At 41.8% G+C, this 21,084-nt stretch overlaps 1 protein-coding gene across 5 annotated transcripts in view; it reads left to right on the top strand.

Annotated features, from left to right (window-relative positions):
• The window catches only part of RNF165 (ring finger protein 165), a 345,068-nt gene extending 328,402 nt beyond the window's left edge, over positions 1-16,666 (top strand). For 3 of the 5 annotated variants that reach the window (XM_029580671.1, XM_029580644.1, XM_029580656.1), the window contains 2 exons: positions 1,607-1,713; positions 10,197-11,149. In XM_029580671.1, the coding sequence (XP_029436531.1) occupies positions 1,607-1,713; positions 10,197-10,314 (225 nt within the window). In that variant the 3' untranslated portion in view covers positions 10,315-11,149. Of the gene's footprint in view, positions 1-1,606; positions 1,714-10,196; positions 11,150-13,738 lie in introns of those variants that run through there. The other 2 variants (XR_003853057.1, XR_003853056.1) reach the window with 2 other exon arrangements.
• The last annotated feature ends 4,418 nt before the right edge of the window (positions 16,667-21,084 follow it).

Here is a 21,084-nt window from a genome sequence, read left to right as displayed (position 1 = left end):
GGAAGGTGGGAGGGGTGGTCTTTGTGAGATCCGCAACATATGAGAAAAGGGCATTTGAGTTGAATTGATAATCATGAATTTTAGCTGAGTAGAAATCTCGTTTGGCTTGGAGAGTGGCTTGACGGTAGGTGTGCAGTGTATGTTTGTAAGCTGTTTTGTGTGAGGGGAGGGTTGTCTACGCGAGATGCTCTATAATAGCTCACCAAAAAGTTAACTATTTATACCACTGTAAGAGGGTGCACTAGTAAATCAGGGTGAGGTTTGTGGGGTGCGTTGGGTTTTGGGGGGTAGTTTTACACGCACAGTCATACATATGAACAGCACAGTTACCAACAGTGAAGATTTAATGTGATTTGGAGTGATGAAAGGTGAAAGAAGAATAGATTTGTACCATGTTCTCTTTACCTAGTTTGATGCAGTGCGAATGACTATGAATGTAAAACTGCCCCCCAAACCCCACCCCACCCCATAAACCTCATCCCGAATTCATAATGCCCCCTCTTAACAGTGGTTTAAAAAGTTCAATTATAAGTGAGCTTCCACGGAGGCTCTCTCTCTCCCTCCCTCCCTTTCCCTTCCCGAACCGGCATTTGAGATAAATACCATTTTGGCTGATAACACAGAGAAAGAAGGTGTACTTATTTCCTGGGTTGCTGTGTTTTACTTGATCGCACACCACGTTAACCGCCCCTCATTTCCATTAACTCTTCCTTCTCAAATACTAATTTTAAATTTGCATACGCATTTCGCGATGCGGTATTTATCATGTGTGTTAGGGGGTTATCATGGGGCCTTTATGCGCGTGATAATGCCCTAATGCATTTTTATAAATGCCCCTGTAAGTGTGTACCTGAGGCAATGGAGGGTGAAGTGACTTGCCCAATGTTATTAGGAGACTCTGGATTCAACTTGATAGTCATTTAGCTCTTCAATGTCAGATTTTTTATAAACAGCAATGTTACCCGAAGTGTGTTTTTACATCTTGCATGACTATCATCTCTGCTGGTTTTGAGGCTTCTATAGCCATGTGTCTCATCCTCTATTCATTTTCCTTGCTCCCCATTTACATGCCTAACAGAGAATTCTATTAAAAACTTAAATAAATAAACATGAATATCTTTATTCGTTGCCCAATTCTAAAATGTACCATATTTATCTTGTTAATTTCCCTACAGTCAGAATGTTAAAGTTGCAAACACAGAGCTCTGTATAAAGTTGTTTTCTCTTTGGAAGGGTGTTAAAAACAGCTACTGATGTGGGAATATCTGACTGACTTGCTGTGCAAACTTGTTGCTTTAAGTACAATGGTAGTTGTATACTGCAGCCACCCTGAATGCATGCTCTACAAGATTTAATAAAGAATGACTCTATTGCTGTCTTAAATATTTAACTACTTATATATGTAGTTAGCATTATGGAATTATTTCCCCAAGAACATGTATTTCAGACCAGTTAATTTAATAATTCTGTTGGCTCCATTGTACATTACTGGTCATTGTATGTGCAATAGAATGACACTGTAGGAGTGAGGCATGAGCCTTTATGTTTCCTTCCGTAACTGCAGAAGCTGAGAAAAACCTTTGTTTTGTCTTTCTCTCCATCATAGAGGAGACCACAGGAAAGCAAAGATGAGAAGGGGGATGGGGAGGAATCAGACACCGACGAGAAATGTACAATCTGCCTGTCTATGCTTGAAGATGGAGAGGATGTAAGGTAAAAACGTTTTTATAGACTTGCTCCCCGCCCGACCCTGTTTAATTCCCTCCCCTTGTCCCAAGCTAAACAACATGCCCCATGCAACACCAGGTCCCCTCCCCAGCCACGAGGACTAAAGAGATGTGTCCTCTGAGATTGTTCCTCAGTATTGCTGTTTATGGTTGGAAGGGACCACGAAAGTTGCAAAATCCATTCTCCCTCCCTGCCTGGGATTGCACACATGGCCTTCATACTTCATATATCGCTCCATGGTGAGACCGCACCTGGAATACTGTGTACAATTCTGGTCGCCGCATCTCAAAAAAGATATAGTTGCAATGGAGAAGGTACAGAGAAGGGCAACCAAAATGATAAAGGGGATGGAACAGCTCCCCTATGAGGAAAGACTAAAGAGGTTAGGACTTTTCAGCTTGGAGAAGAGATAGCTGAGGGGGGATATGATAGAGGTGTTTAAAATCATGAGAGGTCTTGAATGAGTAGATGTGAATCGGTTATTTACACTTTCAGATAATAGAAGGACTAGGGGGCTAATAGAAGGACTAGGGGGCATTCCATGAAGACTAATCGGAGAAAATTCTTTTTCACTCAATGCATAATAAAGCTCTGGAATTTGTTGCCAGAGGATGTGGTTAGTGCAGTTAGTGTAGCTGGGTTCAAAAAAGGTTTGAATAAGTTCTTGGAGGAGAAGTCCATTAACGGCTATTAATCAAGTTTACTTAGGGAATAGCCACTGCTATTAATTGCATCAGTAGCATGGGATCTTCTTAGTGTTTGGGTAATTGCCAGGTTCTTGTGGCCTGGTTTGGCCTCTGTTGGAAAGAGGATGCTGGGCTTGATGGACCCTTGGTCTGACCCAGCATGGCAATTTCTTATGTTCTTATACTGTACCTGAACCAGAGTTTCCTGCACTGCAGTACACAGGGTTATAACCTGAGCCACAGGGCCAGTCCTTTGATGGGATTCTTGGCTTTGCTCTTAAAAGTGTTTGAAAGACATATGAGTTAGTTTTAATATCAAGTGGCAGGTAAGGTGCACCTGTGCTGATCTTCATCAGAACACCATGTAAGCACCACGCTGAAGTATGATTAAAGTATAAATAGAAAAAGAGGGATTTGTTTAAAAACAGGGCATGGGGCCAAAATAAAAGCTATGTAAAAATAGACATAAAATATATTTACCCAAAAGAAAAGAAGACCTAGTAATAAGACAAAAGGAAGTATTAGAGTCGAGAAGCAGGTAAGTTGATATTCTGAAGCATCAAGTCAGTGTGGCTGCTTTACAGTCTTTTAAAAATATTACTAGATTTACACACAAGTACAGTGTCAGATTTAAGCTTTGGGAGAAACAAATATGCAAAAGGCATGAAAGTCTGCTTGTTTGCACAATTTTGAAAGCATTCATCTTTGCCTCAGAGATTTCATTCCCTGCAATGTCTGAAAGGGGGAAGAAAATCCCACAAGAAAAAAAGAACCATGCATGCCAAAATATATGTGCAGAAAGCAGCGTGGGACTTTAGCCCAAAAGGGCTGGCGTTAAAGACCTTCCACAGGTCTGGTGGCAGTTTCCGTCCCAAGTTTTTGCTAGGAAAGATTTTTTTTTTTTACTGTGTCATTTTTGGCCTTCTAAAAGTCAAAGAAAATGAAATCCTTGGGCATCTTTGGAAAGATATATGCTGAAATAGGTTTCAGTAATGCTCAGTGATGTATCCTGCAGCATCGGCTACAAATGTGGAGAGGGAAGGGAGGGATTGAGAGAAAGATTCCACAGCAATTTTCAAAGGCTCATACCTTCTATTTATTTATTTAAAACTTACATATCCTAAAACTTCCATACAGTTTTGTGTTCAGTATGGTTTACCCAGCCTGACTGAAAGCTGCCTTCCTCACAAATGTGCTAAAAGCATGCACGGCTTCCGTAGCACTTATTTGCTTATCTCTGGGGAGCAAGAAGCATTACTGTGGCGTTGGGGAGGAAACAGAGCATGTGTATTCAGTTTCCAAATGGATATATGCTCTATTTCCTTTCTACCAATCGGGCCGATACAGTAAAAAACGCGGGAGAGCGGGCGAGTGCCTGCTCTCCCGGCGCGTGCGCAGGCCACTCTCCTGTGCGCGTGATTCAGTAAATAAATGTATTTAAATTAGGCCCAGCGGTAAAAAGAGGCGCTAGGAACACTAACGCGTCCCTAGCGCCTCTTTTCAGACAGGAGCAGCAGCTGTCAGCGGGCTTGACAGCCGACGCTCAATTTTGCCAGCGTCGGTTCTCGAGCCCGCTGACACAGCCACAGGTTCCGAAACCGGACGCCGGGAAAATTGAGCGTCCGGTTTTCAACCCGCGGGCCGCAGGCCTATTTCAATTTTTTTTTTTAAACTTTCGGGACCTCCAACTTAATATCGCCATGATATTAAGTTGGAGGGTGCACAGAAAAGCAGTTTTTACTGTGCACTTTTCTGTGCACTTTTCTGTGCACTTTCCCGGTGCCCAGAGAAATTAGCGCCTACCTTTGGGTAGGCGCTAATTTCTGAAAGTAAAATGTGCGGCTTGGCTGCACGTTTTACTTACTGAATCGCATGGGAATACCTAATAGGGCCATCAACATGCATTTGCATGTTGCGGGCGCTATTAGGTTCGGGGGGGTTGGACGCGCGTTTTGGACGCGCTATTACCTCCTACTGAATAAGGGGTAAAGCTAGCGCGTCCAAAACACGCGTCCAAATGTCGGTTAACAGTGCGCTCCATCGGAGCGATACAGTACAGTGCGCTCCATCGGAGCGCACTGTACTGTATCAGCCTGAATGTCATTTGCAAAATATGCAGGCTCTTGTAATGCATCCGCTTCCCACATTCCAATTTTTAAAGATACATAAGGCAGGTAGTTTCGCCTTGAAAATGTTTCATAAAGTGCATGTGTTGATACTACCCACGTAACTGTTTGGAAATCTCCTCCAATGAGCACAAGAGGTGTGGTACACCTTGCTTTATCATGCATTCATCCTGTAATGCCAAGGCTTCTCATCATAAGTGAAGAAAGGGGCTAAACTTAGAGCTTTGCAATGTTTTAGTAAGAGCGATTTTTCAAATTCAAGTATTCCAGTAGACTTAAACAGACATTATTGCATTTTGGTAAGATGCATTGGCAAACCTCCACATTGAAACAAATTATGTTCCCTTTTCTCTCTGGCACTTACTATGTCTGTAACATGCTTTATTACTAAGCATTTTAGATTGTGTACAATAATATCTCTCAACCACTGGGAACTTCCACAAGGACAATACTACTAAGGAGGGTCTAAGCGGAAGTTCCCTTGAACATTTTTTGTAGACATAAGGAGCCCAATACTCAGAGATATCCAGTTATCTAAGTTATCTGGTTAACTTAGAATGGATATTCAGCAGCATTAATTTAACCGGATAATGCTGAATATAGGAACTTATCTGGTTATAATAACCGGATAAGTTGCCCTGCCTTGATCCACCCATTGCCTGCCCCCAAGATATCCAGATATCTACTTTAACTGGATAAATACTTATCTGGCTAAATGGCGGCCACTTAAAATAGCCAGATATTCAGCGGCTGCCACTTAGCCAGATAAGTCTTATTTATCCAGCTATGTAGCGTTTGAATATCTATCCCTTTAAGGTTAGGGTGGCATGCACAGAAGAATCTCTGAATTAGCACAAGTTTTAAACTTGAGAGCAGTAGTATCAATCGTCAGATCTTCAGCCTTAGCTACCACCCAGTTGCAAATCTTTCATGTAACCCTTAGTGATGGTTTAAATCCCAAGGGCACACAAAAATACTTATTTCTTTGGGGTTTCCCCAGCTAGCAATTTACATCCCATGCTTAACTCTTAATCCTGGAAGGATTGTTTTCATGGGGGAAAGTTCTTGTTTGTGGCCTGGACTCTGATATGTGTGGTTAGAGTGTAGTGGCATCCCATGGGGTGAAGTGCAGGATAAATTAACAGGACCAGATTTGGGTGTTAAAGTAAAGTTTATTGAATTGTAATCATTAATTAAAAGGCCATTTTCCTTAAAGTTGAATTTACATCTGGCTGCTGGCACATGTGTACCTCCCTGTAGGTAGGTGTCCTTTCACTTCAGGCATCTGGGTGATTTTACTTGTACAGAGCTCACCTGGCAGCTAACCCAGGAATCTTATTTGAGGGGTCCCCACTTCACAGCAAAATTCTTACCTTACTCCATCTCCTTCCTGGACACCCAGCCCGTCCCAGTCCCATGAGTGGAGATCCAGTTAGGGTCCCCAATCTTGTTCTTTCATCCTTGTTGATATCACTGGGGACTTTTCTTGGGGAAAAGTCAGAATGGGATCAGGCTACCTCAGCACTGCAATTCCTGTGAGGAGAAGGGATCCAAAAACCTCCCCATACTGTCTGTGTCCAAAATTACTTCCAAATATAAGGCTGCATACACCTTCAGCTTTCATTGTCTCGCGCAGCAGGATCCGTTACTGGTGCTTGTCCACCTAGGGTTTAGAGTGGACTCACAAGACTTCAGTCTCCTTGGTGAGAGCCCTTTCTCTTCAAAAAGGAATTGGGCATAAAATTCTATCTCTTCTGTAATTAGTGTGAGAAGGACCCTCTGGCAAAGAGTGCATAATGAGATCCCTTCTAACAGAAACTCCAAGATGAAGCTGGGAGGCTTCACCTGAGTGTAAAAATTAAACATTCTTTCTGTTCTAAGGCTTCCTAAAACTGATCCCAAAGAGTCCTAAAATGGCTGGGCTAAATAGAATTGAGTCATGCAATCCAGACCCTCCAGGTTGGGAAGGGTGTGAGAGATGGAAGGCTCCTTTATAGTGTGTTCTGTAGGGATGTGCAGGGGAAAAATATTCTTTTTTGTTTTCAGGAGTTTTCAGGAGTTTTTTCCCAACAAATTTCGGTTCCGGATAAAAAAAAATGAATAAAGCAAAAAAAAAAAAAAAGCCAAAAATAAAAAATGGGAGCTCCTGCCTGCCCACCCAGAAAAATGCTGGGGCCAGGATCTCCCCCAGCTCTCACTTACTTGGTCTGGAGAAGATCTGCCGGTGAAGCCTAGGCCCAAGCCAAAGCCTCAGTCTTGCATAGACAGAGGTCAAGGTGTCCTGCCGTTCCCTCGGCCTACGCAAGGCCAATGCCTCGGCTGAACCTAGACCCAGACCCGGGCCCAATGCTGCGAACTGGCCTGGAGGTCAGGACCTGATGCTAGGGCCTCAGCCTGTACCCAGGCTCAACGCCACGACCCAACCCAGAGTCCGAATCCCAATGCCTGGGTCTTGGCCTAGGCTAGAGCCTAGATCCAGACCCGATGCCATGACCTGGCTCGGAAGTTGGGTCCCAACACTGGGGCCCTGGCCTGGACCCAGGCCTGATGCCACAACCCAACCCAGATGTCAGGTCTTGATGCCTGGGCCCCAGCCTAGGCCGGAGCCCAGAATCAGGCCGGACGCCGCAACCCAGCCTGGAGGTTGGGTCCCAACGCCGGGGCCTAGGCCCGGACCTAGACCCGACGCCAGGGCCTGGCCTGGAGGCCGGGTCCCGATGCCTGGGCCTCGGCCTCAGGTCAGGCCCAAGCCCGGAGCCCATGGATCGTGCTCCTACCTCGTCATCCTGTTCTTTCTTGTGATGCCATCTGCTGGGGTTGCACTGGAGTTAATTACTAGCAATTGTTTCACAATTCTACGACTTTGGGCCGGGTCGCAGCTTCAGGCTTGGGCCTGGGGTCTGGTCTAGGCCCAGACTTCGGGACCAAAGGCCCAGCCTTGCCACTGGATATCCCCGACGGATCAGGTAAGAGACCCCGGCATCGTGCTCGGGTCTAGATCGCAGCCCCTACTTTGGGCCTTGGTCTATGCGTTAGGCAAGGCCCCGGCTTCAGGCCTAACTTAGGCCCGATGCATTCATTTCAAACTAATGCAACGAATAAGGTTCGTTTCATTCAGGGGGGCCCCGATTCATTTCAGGGCCCCCCGAATGAAATGGATTGCCCTTATTCATAGTGTTTTTAATAATTGTTTGAAATGAATGCACATCCCTAATAAAGGGATAGTGTTATTTGGTGGCTAAGCGAGGGGGGGGGGAGGTTGCTACATTCTTATAGATTCATAATTAAATTTTCTTATGAAAATATGTATTCACTCACCTCATGATTACAATCTGAACTTAGACTGCAAAAAAGAAGTCAGAAGTGTTATGTCTGGGATTTTAAAGTCTACACTGGGAAACTGAAATATCATTCTTCCCATATTTTTTAGTTTTAATCTCATCAACTCAGCTTGCTAGCTTCTGGAAAGTACATCTATTTATTTATTTATTTAATGTTTTTTATATACCGGTGTTCGTATATACATCATAAGAACATAAGAACACGCCATACTGGGTCAGACCAAGGGTCCATCAAGCCCAGCATCCTGTCTCCAACTGTGGCCAATCCAGGCCATAAGAACCTGTCAAGTACCCAAAAACTAAGTCTATCCCATGTTACTGTTACTAGTAATAGCAGTGGCAATTTTCTAAGTTAACTTGATTAATAGCAGGTAATGGACTTCTCCTCCAAGAACTTATCCAATCCTTTTTTAAACACAGCTATACTAACTGCACTAACCACATCCTCTGGCAACAAATTCCAGAGTTTAATTGTGCGTTGAGTAAAAAAGAACTTTCTCCGATTAGTTTTAAATGTGCCCCATGCTAACTTCATGGACTGCCCCCTAGTCTTTCTATTATCTGAAAGAGTAAATAACCGATTCACATCTACCCGTTCTAGACCTCTCATGATTTTAAACACCTCTATCATATCCCCCCTCAGCCGTCTCTTCTCCAAGCTGAAAAGTCCTAACCTCTTTAGTCTTTCCTCATAGGGGAGCTGTTCCATCCCCTTTATCATTTTGGTCGCCCTTCTCACATCGGTTTACATCTCAACAGTTAGAATATGAAAGGAAAATACATTGAACGGTTTAAGGAACTATGGGATTAACAATGTGTAACAAGGATATAACAAAAAAGGAGGGGGTAGGGAAGAGCATGAAACAAAAAGGCTGATAGGAAACAGGTAACGAGATGGTTTCCCCCAAAACTTTTACCTCCCCTGCACATTCCAGTTCCTTACTAATTAAATTCCCCAGTGTAGTCTTCAATTGGCCAGAAATAGCATTTTGTGACTTTTTTTTTTAATGATGCGGTGAGTGAATACAGGGGAGATTTTAGAGAATGCAAGTGAACTATGAATGTGCAAGTCTTGAGGATTATGCTGCTGCTTACAGGTTTCAAACTTGTGTTCATTTGGCCATTTTTCTATATATGTAACTAAGAGGCTAATATTTAAAAGATCTTGTTAGGTGCTTGGATTTCCGAAATGAATATTCTCCCCTGCTAAGTGCCTCTCTTAAATATAGGCGCCTAGTTTTGCTAGGTTCCTAAATTTAGGGATCTAAAAAGTGGGCTGGTCGCTGGGAGGGAGTAGGTTGGGGGAAGTAAGTTAGGTGCTCAGGGCTGATTTCCAGCAACGGGCAGGTGCCTAAGTTAGGTGGCTCCATTAGGTGCCTATTTTTAGTTGAACTTAGGTAGCTAAGTTGTGTGCTGAAAATAGATGCTCAGCTGTAGCACCTAAATTTTGGTACTCAGCTTTTTGAGGTTATTGGCATCCATGTGTCCAATTATATCCAGCTGTACTTTTTTCATGAAAATTAGCATCAGGATGACAAAATCTTGCAAAAGTGACTCAATGTTCTCATTCTAATAAAAGCTTTCCAACCTTTCGCACTTTTGTGATTTATTAACCTTTTATTTTATTTTCTCTCATCTTCCTCTCATTTGGCATTGTCTCTGCTTTTATACAATACTTTTAGTCATTTTGTTTCTTTTATCTCTCTTCTTCTTGGATATTCTTCTTCTTCCTTTTTTGGTTGTCTCCTGTACTCTTCCACTTCTCTGTCTTCCTCCTCCTCTGACTTTTTCCTTCTTTCTATCCTCTCCCCTTCCTTCCTTCCAATAACTAAACTACCTTTATTTACTTAAGTAACTGTACCAGCAAGGTTGTTAACACTTAATTTAATAAATTACAAATTTTCCTTCCATGTGTTTCAATTTGTCACTGTTTAAATGGCAGCATACAGGCATGTCACAATTTTTACATTTAGGTCACATAATTGTGAGCATCTTGTCATGGGATCTATCTTCTGTTTGCTACTGAACACAGGGAGATGAAAAGCATTTATCATATGTGTATATAAAACTATAATGAAGGATCAGCAATATGAAATTACATTTAAAACAAACATTTGCAAGCATAAATTCTACTTCTTCTTTTTAAATATGGCTTACTCTAGTATGGTCAGAGAAGAAAGTAATATTCCTCTATGAATTAAAGTAGGAAACTGTAATTTGTTTTTCTGAAGACTGTGTGATTGCCTCTCTCTCTCTCTATTGACATAGATACCTATTTTAATGCCCATGTAATGGATTGTGATTATATTTCACAGGCGTTTACCCTGTATGCATCTATTCCACCAAGTCTGCGTAGACCAGTGGCTCGCTACTAGCAAGAAGTGCCCAATTTGCAGAGTGGACATTGAAACACAACTTGATGCTGATAGCTGAAAGGACAACCAGCCTCTCCATTTTCCCCATCAGGTCTTCTTGGCCATAGCTCTTGCAGCAAAACTTTGCCTTCTGAGCCATTTGAGTTAGAGGAAAGCCTGCAAGCACATTAGCAAAACAAGGAATTGGTGGTATGTAGTGATAGGTGAGGATCTAAACAGCCATACTGGCCCAATGCATGGGAGCTGGATTTCCCAGAGCTAGAGGGCCCGTGCTGCATAAGATTTAGCCGTGATCATGGTAAAGGTACTAGTTTGATAGACTGGTCTGTCAATCCTGAACTTCAAAGGATTGTATATATACCTCTCAAGTAAGTAGAAGCGAGTAGGGGGGTCTTTAGTTATTTCTATGGATGGCAACTGGAGCATGTTAGCTTAAAAATGTTCTGTGTTTGGTGCCCTAGTCATCTTGTGGTGGACATATTGCTGTTACCTAATTTGCACCAACTATTCTTCATAGATTCCTTAGTTTTTGGTGTCCATTCTAACAAAAAGTCAAATCTTCCCAACTTTCAAAAGGTAGAAAGGGTGAAAAAGCCAAATCCCGTTTACAGTTAAAAGGATTGTGCTCTTCACCATGGTTCTGTTTTTATGATTTGTTTTTATTTTTATTTTACCATGTTTACAAGAATGTTGCATTGGGAGAGACCTCGATAGAACAAAGTCCTACTGGAATGAACCAATGGAAGACAAAAGATCTGTCTCACCTGTGCAATTCTGCTGTTGCTGGACACTTTGGATTAAGCATGCTGGGATTTATTGACTATGAATAGATATGGCATCAAAGAAGGACTATGGTGTTACTATTTTAAGAAAATGGATTTGATTTTCTGTCATTACCTGTGTTTTTTCAAATTCTTTTCTACAAGGCCTTTCTCCATTCCTTTTTTCCCATATGGCTTCCATCTACGGGCCTTCATGCCTCTAGAACATCACTGTTTTCTGCCACACAAAGGCCAAGCCCTACAGCAAACCTCTGTGGCTAGGAGTGCAAGAGACTGGTGCTGTCACTAGAAGAGGTTTTCCATTCCCCATGAGAAATTAATGCTAGTCTAGAGGCATTCATAGACTTAGTCAGCTTAAAAAGCAGGGATCAGAACTGAGAACCAGACCCAGTCTTCCTGCTTCAAAGAACAGGGTCACACCCTGATCTTTCCAATTTTTTTTATAACCTGGCAGTTTCTTACAGTTTAATTGGGACCAAGGCCGATATCTGCTACCATGAGCTTTCTTTTGCAACTGTACAAGGATTTTTTTCCCTCCTGCTGTATTTCCCCTCCCAACATAGTCCAGTCATTGCAGCTGCAGTCCTCAGCTGAGAGCCAGGCACCAAAGCTCCTTCCAGAACCCTGCAGTCCTGGGCTCTAAATCCAGTCACCATTGAATGATGACTATGACTTTCCACCATCCCCAACAGGGGTTGTAATACTTTCCAATCTTCATTAAAACACCATTATTTATTTTATTTTATTTATTTATTTATTTAAGGTTTTTATATACCGGCAATCATGAGAACATATCTTGCTGGTTTACATGATCATGAGAGTAGTATCCAGTAAAGACATTTATTATACTTAGTCGCCAACAGTCCCTAAAAAATATTCTCTGGTTGAATGTGCTACAATGTACAGTATAAGCTTCATTTAACTCGCTCCAAACTACTTCCAGATGCATTCCATGGTAATTGATGACAAATTCACATTGCAGCTATAAACCAATTTGAAACCTATTGTGAAGAACGTGAAACGAAAATTATACTGTACTGAGAGATTCATTGACAGGTCAACAAATGTATGTTTATCAGGGTCACTCATAATGCAGATGAACAAACTCATAATTTTACAACCAAGTGCCAAAGACATTGCATTTATGAGTATTTTCTTTATGTCTGACATCTTCCTCCTGTTCCTTTGGACTTCTAGCTCAATAGCAACTTGCCCTCTCTAGTGCTATAGCACCATGACCCTTCATTCCCAGCTACCTGACATTTCACCCCTACCCAATTTTTTTTACATCCCTCTGTTCCTGCTACACCGCATGCAAGGCAGTGACAGCCCTTGGTAGGGGGCTGCAGACCATAGCTTCCTTCAGAGCCTGGTACATATACATCCTGAATCTAACCATTAGGTTTGGCTATTGTGCAATGATGGGACTCCCTGACATGGGGGCGGGGGAAGAGCCTCTGAACACTGCCTCTATAGCATCCCCAGACCCTCCTTACCCAATGGGCAGAGGCCAAGCCAGGGAATTGAGTCCAAAGCCTTTAGAGCCAAGAAGAAAGTAAAAGAGATTGCAGAATTTCTTCAAGTAGTAACTACAAAGGGGCCAGTTCATGCCTATTTTGGTATATAACAGTAAATTCCTTCTAGGCAGGATATAAGTCCTGCCCCAGAAGATTGGAACCTGTTCCTTAATGTTTAACCTCAGAGTTGCCCATGATACCATAAGTCCATCTAATCCTGAGCTGATGCAAAGGGCAGAGGTGACCTGACTCTTAGCTGCTTGGGTATTGTGCTTATGTCTCAAGCTATTATTGTAGTGTGCACAAGGAGCTCATGCTGGGTCATCACCACTGTGGGCTTTCCAAAGTTGGTTCATGGACAAATATTATTTCAGCGGCAATCAGAGAAAGCAGGATTTTTTCAAATGAATTTCTAGCAGTCGTATGTTTTCCTTTCTTTAGCCAGGGACTATGCCGGAGAAACAATACGCATTCAAAACTTTGTTCTACTAATAACAAAAAAACACTGGTCTAATATTGCTTTTTCTACCAGGGAAACAACCAAGGTATTGTTCACATTTTAAGCTTTTTCTACTCTTTATTGAACTTGCCAAGCTGAGCCCTAAGCCAAGAAGGGTGGGTGCCTGGGGATGGAGGGTGAAACTGCCCAGGAGATGGACCCCGGGCCAGCCTCCAGCAACAGCAGACATGCACTATTAATAATTTGAGAGTACAAAAAACCCAAATTCAGCATGGGTGACTGTGGATCACTCCAAGGTACAATGTCATTTTCCATGACCTTTCTCAATGCCACTGCAGGCCAGAACCTTGGAACAAACCACTTTGTGGGCAAGTTAGTAATAAAAAAAAAAAAGCAAAGAAAGCAAGCAATTGGATGAAGAAGATACCTTTAGAAGGCTAATGACATTTCATGAGGAAAGGATCTTAATAGCCCCAAAAGCTTACAGCTTTAAACACCTGTTAGAACTACAAAGGTATCGGCACTATCCACCTCCTCTGTGGGTTTTTCTACAGCCGGTTTAATTTTTGGCAGGTGAACACGGCACTTGTTCTCAATCTCTTTACTTTCCCAATTTATTTTTTAAAGAGAAGCTTTTATGGAAATATTAACCAATTGCCTAAAGAACAAGCACAGTTACTATAAATGGTGAAAAAAAGCACCAAATTCCTTTTTTTTTTTCAGATTCCTTGGTCCATGCAAATGAAACCCAGCCATGATGAGCTGGTAGAGTCTGCAACTCTGCTGGCATGTCAGGTCCCCTTTGTGTTTACGATCTTGTATGAATAAAATAAACAAAATGATTTAAATTATAGGAAAAAAACCATTAATAGTTTACAGGGTTTTGTGAGTTTAAATGCCTTATATTTAACAATCATAATTTATGACTAACTTGTAGATATTGTGGGTTCTTATTTAATTATTTTTATAGTTTTTTTTCTTTTGCATTTTTAATTATAATTTATTTATTTAGAAAGGATACTAATTTTTTTGATAACTCCTATTACCTCATTTTTGCATTGTTTTTGGGAATGGAATGCTTTGCATGCGTTGGTACTTTAAAAGATTAAAAAAATACAACAACAACAAAAACTTGCTTAAAAAAATCAGGGTGTGTGATTACAAAATGTATTACTGTGGTGCTGTTACCTTGGATACATTCCATAAAAATGCAAACCTTTGAGTCTGTATGCTGTGACATAGTGGACAACGGCAATATAGTGAACGTGTTTAGCACATATTATATAAATATTATTTGCACTCATAATCAAACTGAGGTAACCCTTTCACTTGCTTCATGTTGTATTATGATGAAAGTATGACTATATAACCCTTCTACGAACCAAATAAATAATAGAGAAATATTATTTCAGAAGAAACCAGTTAGGTGGAGACTTTGCTTGTTAGAAGCCTTCGGCGCCTTCTTTTAGAACTGAATGCTCCAGGGAGAATTCTCTTTCTTACTGATCCGTCTAACATATATGTGGCTAATGGAAACCAGTTTGCTTTCAAACTGGGTGAAAACTGGCTCTGACGTCTGTTAAAGGAAAGACAAATGAAGAAAAGGAAGTTTGTCAGAAATGTATCCCTAGACAAGATGTTATCATTCCATGGATGGTAGATGTCCTTTAGTTAAAGAGATGTCAACTGTGCGTCAGTTCTACCCATCCATGATGCATTTTATGCATATCGTGTGAGTAGAAAGGTTACAAGATTGTACTTGTGACTCTAAGTCCTATGTTATCACCAGTTTTGTCCCGTATTATGTCCATGAGTACCACATTTCATAAATTTTGTCCTTGTCTTTCAGGGACTAATATATATGCTTGTATGTACATATATATATACACACACACACGTATTTATACTGTATATACATGCATGCACATTCTCTAAAAATCTCATATAACTATACAGAGTCTAGAACTCAGTTTTTGAGTGTGCCAGAAAAAGACATCAACTGCTGGAAGCTAAATCTGAAATCATATTCTTTTCTGCTCACCAGCATCTGAGTTTGTCCATTGCTGAGAATTTATTTAGGTAGAACCTGTTGCATACTTCCATGTCTCCATTTGTCTACTTGCCTCATACCCGCATGACTGCCTAAGTAACTCCGTAGCCAATGTAGTGCGCCGCTCCGGCTGTCTTCCTTTTGCCGATGCCAATTGCCGGCCTGTGCCTCTTTCCTTTTTCCTATCACTGTACTTTGCCAGTTTCCCATGAAACTGTCCCGCTGCTCTTTGGAAAGAAAATACATTCTTTGTGAAGTCCATGTGAGAAGGGGAGCAATGGGGAGTCTATGCAAACTCTACATGGCGGCAGGACAATATCTTTGACCTTGGAAGTGTCCCCTCTGGTGATTCAAGTCTCTGTGAAAATTGTGAAAGTCCAGACTTCCAGCTTCATGTCCTGCTGTATCAGTTCCCAGTCATCTCAATTTGCACAGTATGTTTCTGCTCATAGGATTCAAATCCATCTGTTAGCACTTAAGGTAATCTGTAATCAATTCTTTATTTTCAATCATTTTTTTAAAATTACTATTGCTGTCATCATAAAGTTTAATTGTAAGAAAATTGCAAATGAATGCAGCAGCGTTCAGGTTTTATATGAACTTTATTCTCCTCTGAGGAGGGCTAGCGGCTGCTGCTTAGGGAAATTAGTAATATCACAGTGGCTCTGCACTCAGTCTGTAAGAACTTGACTTATCAAGGTCTTTTCCCAGTGATACAAGGGAGAAAAGCTTTAATGATTCAGGCTGTTAGAGATAAAAACCTGTGCCCCTTCAGGCCTCAGACACCCAAAGCCAAAGCATTCTTCTGTATAATGCCATTAAATATACACTTATCACATTTTCTGCAATAAGACATTTGCAGGTCACCTTGAAATAGAAGCTGTAGCCTATTCTGCTGTAGCCTTACAGTGTGGTCATTTAAAAAGAAAACATAAAACAATAATACCTGTCATCTAATACTAATTTTAAAAAGTACCTTGTTTCAAAAATAAAAACAGATTTCCCATAAAAAGTACTTTGTCAATTTCCAGTGATGAAATTATTTAAAACAGCTTCCTCATAATTTCCTATGAACCTATGGAAGCCGTCATGTGTAGACCAGTATCAGATTTTACATCCGACGCTCATCGATTAGTGCATGCCATTGAATGGTGTCCTTCATGGCAGTGGAGACAGCAGGCACAGAGAGAACGCGTTGGTACAGTTTGAGATGTCCATCTCACCAGTGCTGCTCTCAGGGGGATCCTAGCCACTGCAGGGAGCCTGCTTAAAAAATACGAAACATGACATCAAGTAGAATGTGTGGTAAATATAGAATGAATGTTTTACTTCCCCCGTTAGACTTCAAATATTTAATAGGGCACAGAAAGTGAGCTGGGTGAAAATAAATAAAGTGAAATCTTGAATCTGAGTTGCTTTGATCAGAATTCATAATAGGGCTTGATTCATCTGAAATCTTTTTTGGCCTCTGAAGGGCAAATATCAGAAACGGCCTGAACAGCATGCAATGCTATAGCAGATATCAGAGAGATATTTGGCAAGGGAAAGGAAATATTCATTATGGCTTGAAGAATGATTTAGAACATGCAAGAGGGAGGAGAAGTCGCCATGGGAGCTCCTTGTGCTTGAAATGGGGGGGGGGGGGGGGGGAAGAGGTGAGGGGGAACAGTGCTGCTATGATTTTCACAAAACAATGTCTAGAGTAAGAATTTTATTACCATCCATCTAACTATGGTTGAAACCATGGTAAACAAGATAAACAAAAAAAAATTCTGAAACCAAATTAAAATCCACAAAAATAAACAAAAATAAGACCCAAGTCCAATAAAAAAAAAACAAGAGAGAAACAGAATAAAAACCTGATCAAATGAAAAATCTGTCTTCCTCTACTATGTGTTCCTCTATCAATCTTTCCATGCCCTTCTCTCATTCTGTCCCTCTTCCCCTGGATCATTCTCCAGTGCTCCACTATCCCTCTCCCACCTCCTGTGCTCTCTTTCACCCCCTCTTACTTGCTCACTATTATTGTTCTCCTCCCGTGCCTCTTTGACTCTTCCTTCTTGGTCATTTTCCCCCATTTCCATGCCTCCTACCACTCTCCCTCCAAAAAAATAACTAAAGCCTGAAGAGCTCCTTTCATCTGGCAACAGTGCCACTACAATGACTTGACCTGCCACTGGCAGCAGTATGGAAGATCTCTCCCTACAATGCTGGGTGAACCTCCAGCTCCCCCTTCCATTGCCACAAGTATGTACATCCTTGTGTAAAAGCAGGATTGTTGTCAGAAGGAGATGGAAGCAATCATGCAGGGTGAGAAAAGCTCCTCAGCACTGCTGCCAGTGCAGGAAAGGTCATTACAGTGATGCTATTTCTCAACAGCTCTGGAGTTGGGGGTGGTGGAGGTGGTTATGCTGGGTTTGGGGAGCATTGTTTAGCAGCTCCTAGTACAATGCTGCTCTTTTGGGAGCTGTGGGCAGGATAGTGGCTCCTTGCCATGGGGCTGTCTGTGTGGAAGTGATATGGAGGAAAGGGGGTGCAGAATGGTGACTCTTTCCATGAATCTACTCATGGAGACAGTGGGGGGATGATGACATTGCAGGTTGGTGGCCTTGATCCAGTTCTCTTCTTGTGGAGATGTTGGTAGTTGACTGCTGTTGGCTCTTCAATAGCACTGTTTCCCTATAATGCAGCAGCACGTTCAGACAAAGGAGAGAGACATTTTTAGGTGCATCTTGAAGATCAGTTGGTGTAAAAAAAAGTGATAGTATGCATTTGCTTAACATTAGAAATGCCAGCAGGGCTGTCACAAGGAATAGGCAAGAACACAGTCACACTTTGTGCTAAGCAGGGGAGGGGGAGTGGGGTTGCACCATGTTGCTTTTTTGAGTCAGTCTGTGAATGTGCTAACGTGGGTCCAAAAGGGAAGGGAGAGGCACTGAACTCAGCTGTTGCCTGGGCCACCATTTTGTCCAGCGAGTGCTGTAAGAACAGAAGAAGTGCCATAATGGGTCAGTCCAAGATTCATCAAGCCCAGAATCCTGTCTCCGACAATGGCCAATCTGGGTCACAAGTACCCAGCAGATCCCTGATGGTTGAGTAAAATATACTTCCTAAAAATTTTTTTAAATCTGCAGATTGCTAGTTTCATAGAGTGACACCTAGTCCTAGTGTTATTTGAAAGTGTAAATAATCATTCCTTCTTTATCCGTTCCACCCCACTCATGATTTTATACATCTCGATCATATCCCCATTCAGTTGTCTCTTTTCCAAGGTAAAGAGCCCAAATCTGTTTAGCCTTTCTCTATAAAGGAACTTTTCCATCCCTTTATCATTTTTGTTGCCATTCTCTGTACCATTTCTATGTCAACTATGTCTTTTTTGAGATGGGATGACCAGAACAACACAATACACAATACTTAACTGCCCTGAGTGCCAGTTTGCTTACCGATTCAGTTTGAGCACTAGACACTCCAGGATTTCCTTCATTGCCTGCCTTTCTATTTACATTTATTCTCTGTATTTATCCCAAGAATGATTAATTCTCTCACTAGCTTTGTTGCTGTTAGTTCTGTTGGACTTCCAAATAAATCGATATATTAACTGTCTTTTCCAAATAGTTTATCCTAGAAGTTGGGATATTAGAAGATGTCATTAGTTGGGTATAAAGTCTTCTACCTAGCAGACCATTTTTAAGTCATTTTCTATTACAACAGAGAGGCATGGTAATGGCTTAGAATTTGATTCCACAGCTAAATGACATTGCCCAGCCTTTAGCCTCATGCTATACAGTATATTCAGACAGTACTGCTATAGTGCTAATCTGCTGAATTTAAGTCAAGGCAAAGGCACAAAAACTTGAAACCTGAAGGTTTCTGCTGATTTGCAAAGTACCATTCAGTAGAGGAGAACAACTTTGTCACTAGTTAGGCGTGTGTGTTACTAGTTAACAGGTTATATACAAACATTTAAATAAACCAAGTATTTAGATTCATTGGGTCTGCCTGTACCTATTATAGAACTTAAGGTACAGATAAGGGCGACCAACATTATAAAGGAGATGGAACGGCTCCTCTGTGAGGAAAGGTTAAAGAGATTAGTGCTGTTCAGCTTGGGGAAAAGACTTAGGGGGAATATGATGGAGGTCTGGAGAATGAGAGGACTAGAACAAGTAATTGCGAATTGGTTGCTTACTCTTTCAGATAATAGGACTAGGGGGCACTCCATGAAGTTAGCAAGTAGTACATTTGAAACAAATTGGAGAACATTCTTTTTCACTTAACATATAATTAAACTCTGAAATTCATTGCCAGAGGATGTGGTTAAGGAAGTTAGCTTATCTAGGTTTAAAAAAGGTTTGGACAAGTTCTTGAAGGAGAAGTCCATAAACTGCTATTAGTCAAGCTGACTTAGGGAATAATTACTGCTTATTACTGGCATTAGCAGCATGGGATCTATTTAATGTTTAGGTACTTTCCAGATACTTGAATCCTGGATTGGCCACTGTTGGTAATAGGATGCTGGGCTTGATGGACCCTTAGTCTGACCCAGTCTGGCAACTTCTTATGTTCTTATGTTAACACGAAAGTATCTTACACAGGTGCCATTGAGTTAACACCTAGTAGGTGACCCCTTAGGTCTGAATCACACCAAGGATGTAACAAATACTGTGAACTCTCTAGCTGAAGTACTTTCCTTAACTTCCTTCCTTCCTAGTCAGTTTGGAAATTATTATTGAATGCACTGAACATATTTGAAATTGAAAATGCAAGAAGAGATGTTGTTTTGCAAGCACAGTGTGGGCTTCCCAGTGCGAGCTGTTCTTGGCCTGTATTCAATAGCAAGCCCATTTCTTTACACTGCAGATATAAGATCTGAGTGTCAGGCTCCCTCTCCCAACCACACACATTCATGCAGTTATTTCAGGCAGGGAGTCATTATTATTACACTTCCTGTTATTATTGGCCTTACTGCCACCACCAAGAGATGACCTCTGTGTTTTTGCTCAAGTTGCTGGTTTCTCGAGTGAACTTTCAGGTGTTAACATGGTATGGAGGAGGGAGAGGTTTGCTTTCTTACACCCGACGTGCTCTAAGAACATTTATTTCTGTAGCTGCTGCTGCTGTTTCTTAAATGAGAGTCCTGCAGCTATATTGAAGGGATCTGAGCTCGTGGCTCCTTTGCACCATGTCCAACAGGAGCTGTCGACTTTCAAAGTGAGCACCTCTGTTTGCTGAGTTTACGTGGAACAAAACACATGTGAGAACCCAATGCAACCGCATTACCTGTTGAGACAAGACCAGAGGTTGGGAGAACAGCAGAAAGTTTCTCTCCTTCCCCAAGGCATTCAGTTTATTCTTACTGAAAAATAGAAGTTACTGACGGTCACACTGATTGTACAGGGAAAAAAAGAAAACAATCTCCTTTCAATAGAGTTTGTCCATTCATATCCCTTGCATGAGACGCTCTTGTTATAACGGTGTTCTCATTTACCTTCTTGTTTTTTAGCCCACCAGTTCTTTCCCCCTGCCAGCTTCTTCAGGCTTCCAGCTCAATCAGAATCAGCCTCAGCTGGGTTCATGGTGCCATAAGCCTTCATACACAACAGCCCAGGTTTTTGCCCACTGATTTTTTTTTTAGTTTTTCTTCCCTCCCCTCTCTAGCCTAGCAACAGCAGTCTTCAGCCAGGGGTCACATATTGCAGCACCCTTCCCTCTGGAACCCGATAGGCATATACCGTGAGTCTGTTAGGAGCTGTCACTTTTGTGCAATGGTTGAGATTCCCCCAGTGCTGTAAAAGCTGCCTTTCCAGCATCCCCAGTCCCAGCCGGCCCGGGGAGCAGAATCTGGGCTGGGGAGCTCAGCCCAGGTCACTTGCTTGGCAGTGTACCACGCTGCCCCAGTGCCACCTGCCTGGCCCCTCACGTTTCACATCAGAATTGCAGAACCTTATTGCACAGTTGACATCAAAGAAATCTTCCTGTTTTCTGCAGAGATGATGTTTTTATTTTTTATTTTCAT

The sequence above is a fragment of the Rhinatrema bivittatum genome, chromosome 1, assembly GCF_901001135.1.
Source record: "Rhinatrema bivittatum chromosome 1, aRhiBiv1.1, whole genome shotgun sequence".
Taxonomy (NCBI): Eukaryota; Metazoa; Chordata; class Amphibia; order Gymnophiona; family Rhinatrematidae; genus Rhinatrema; species Rhinatrema bivittatum.
This window is presented reverse-complemented; position numbering and strand designations above follow the sequence as displayed.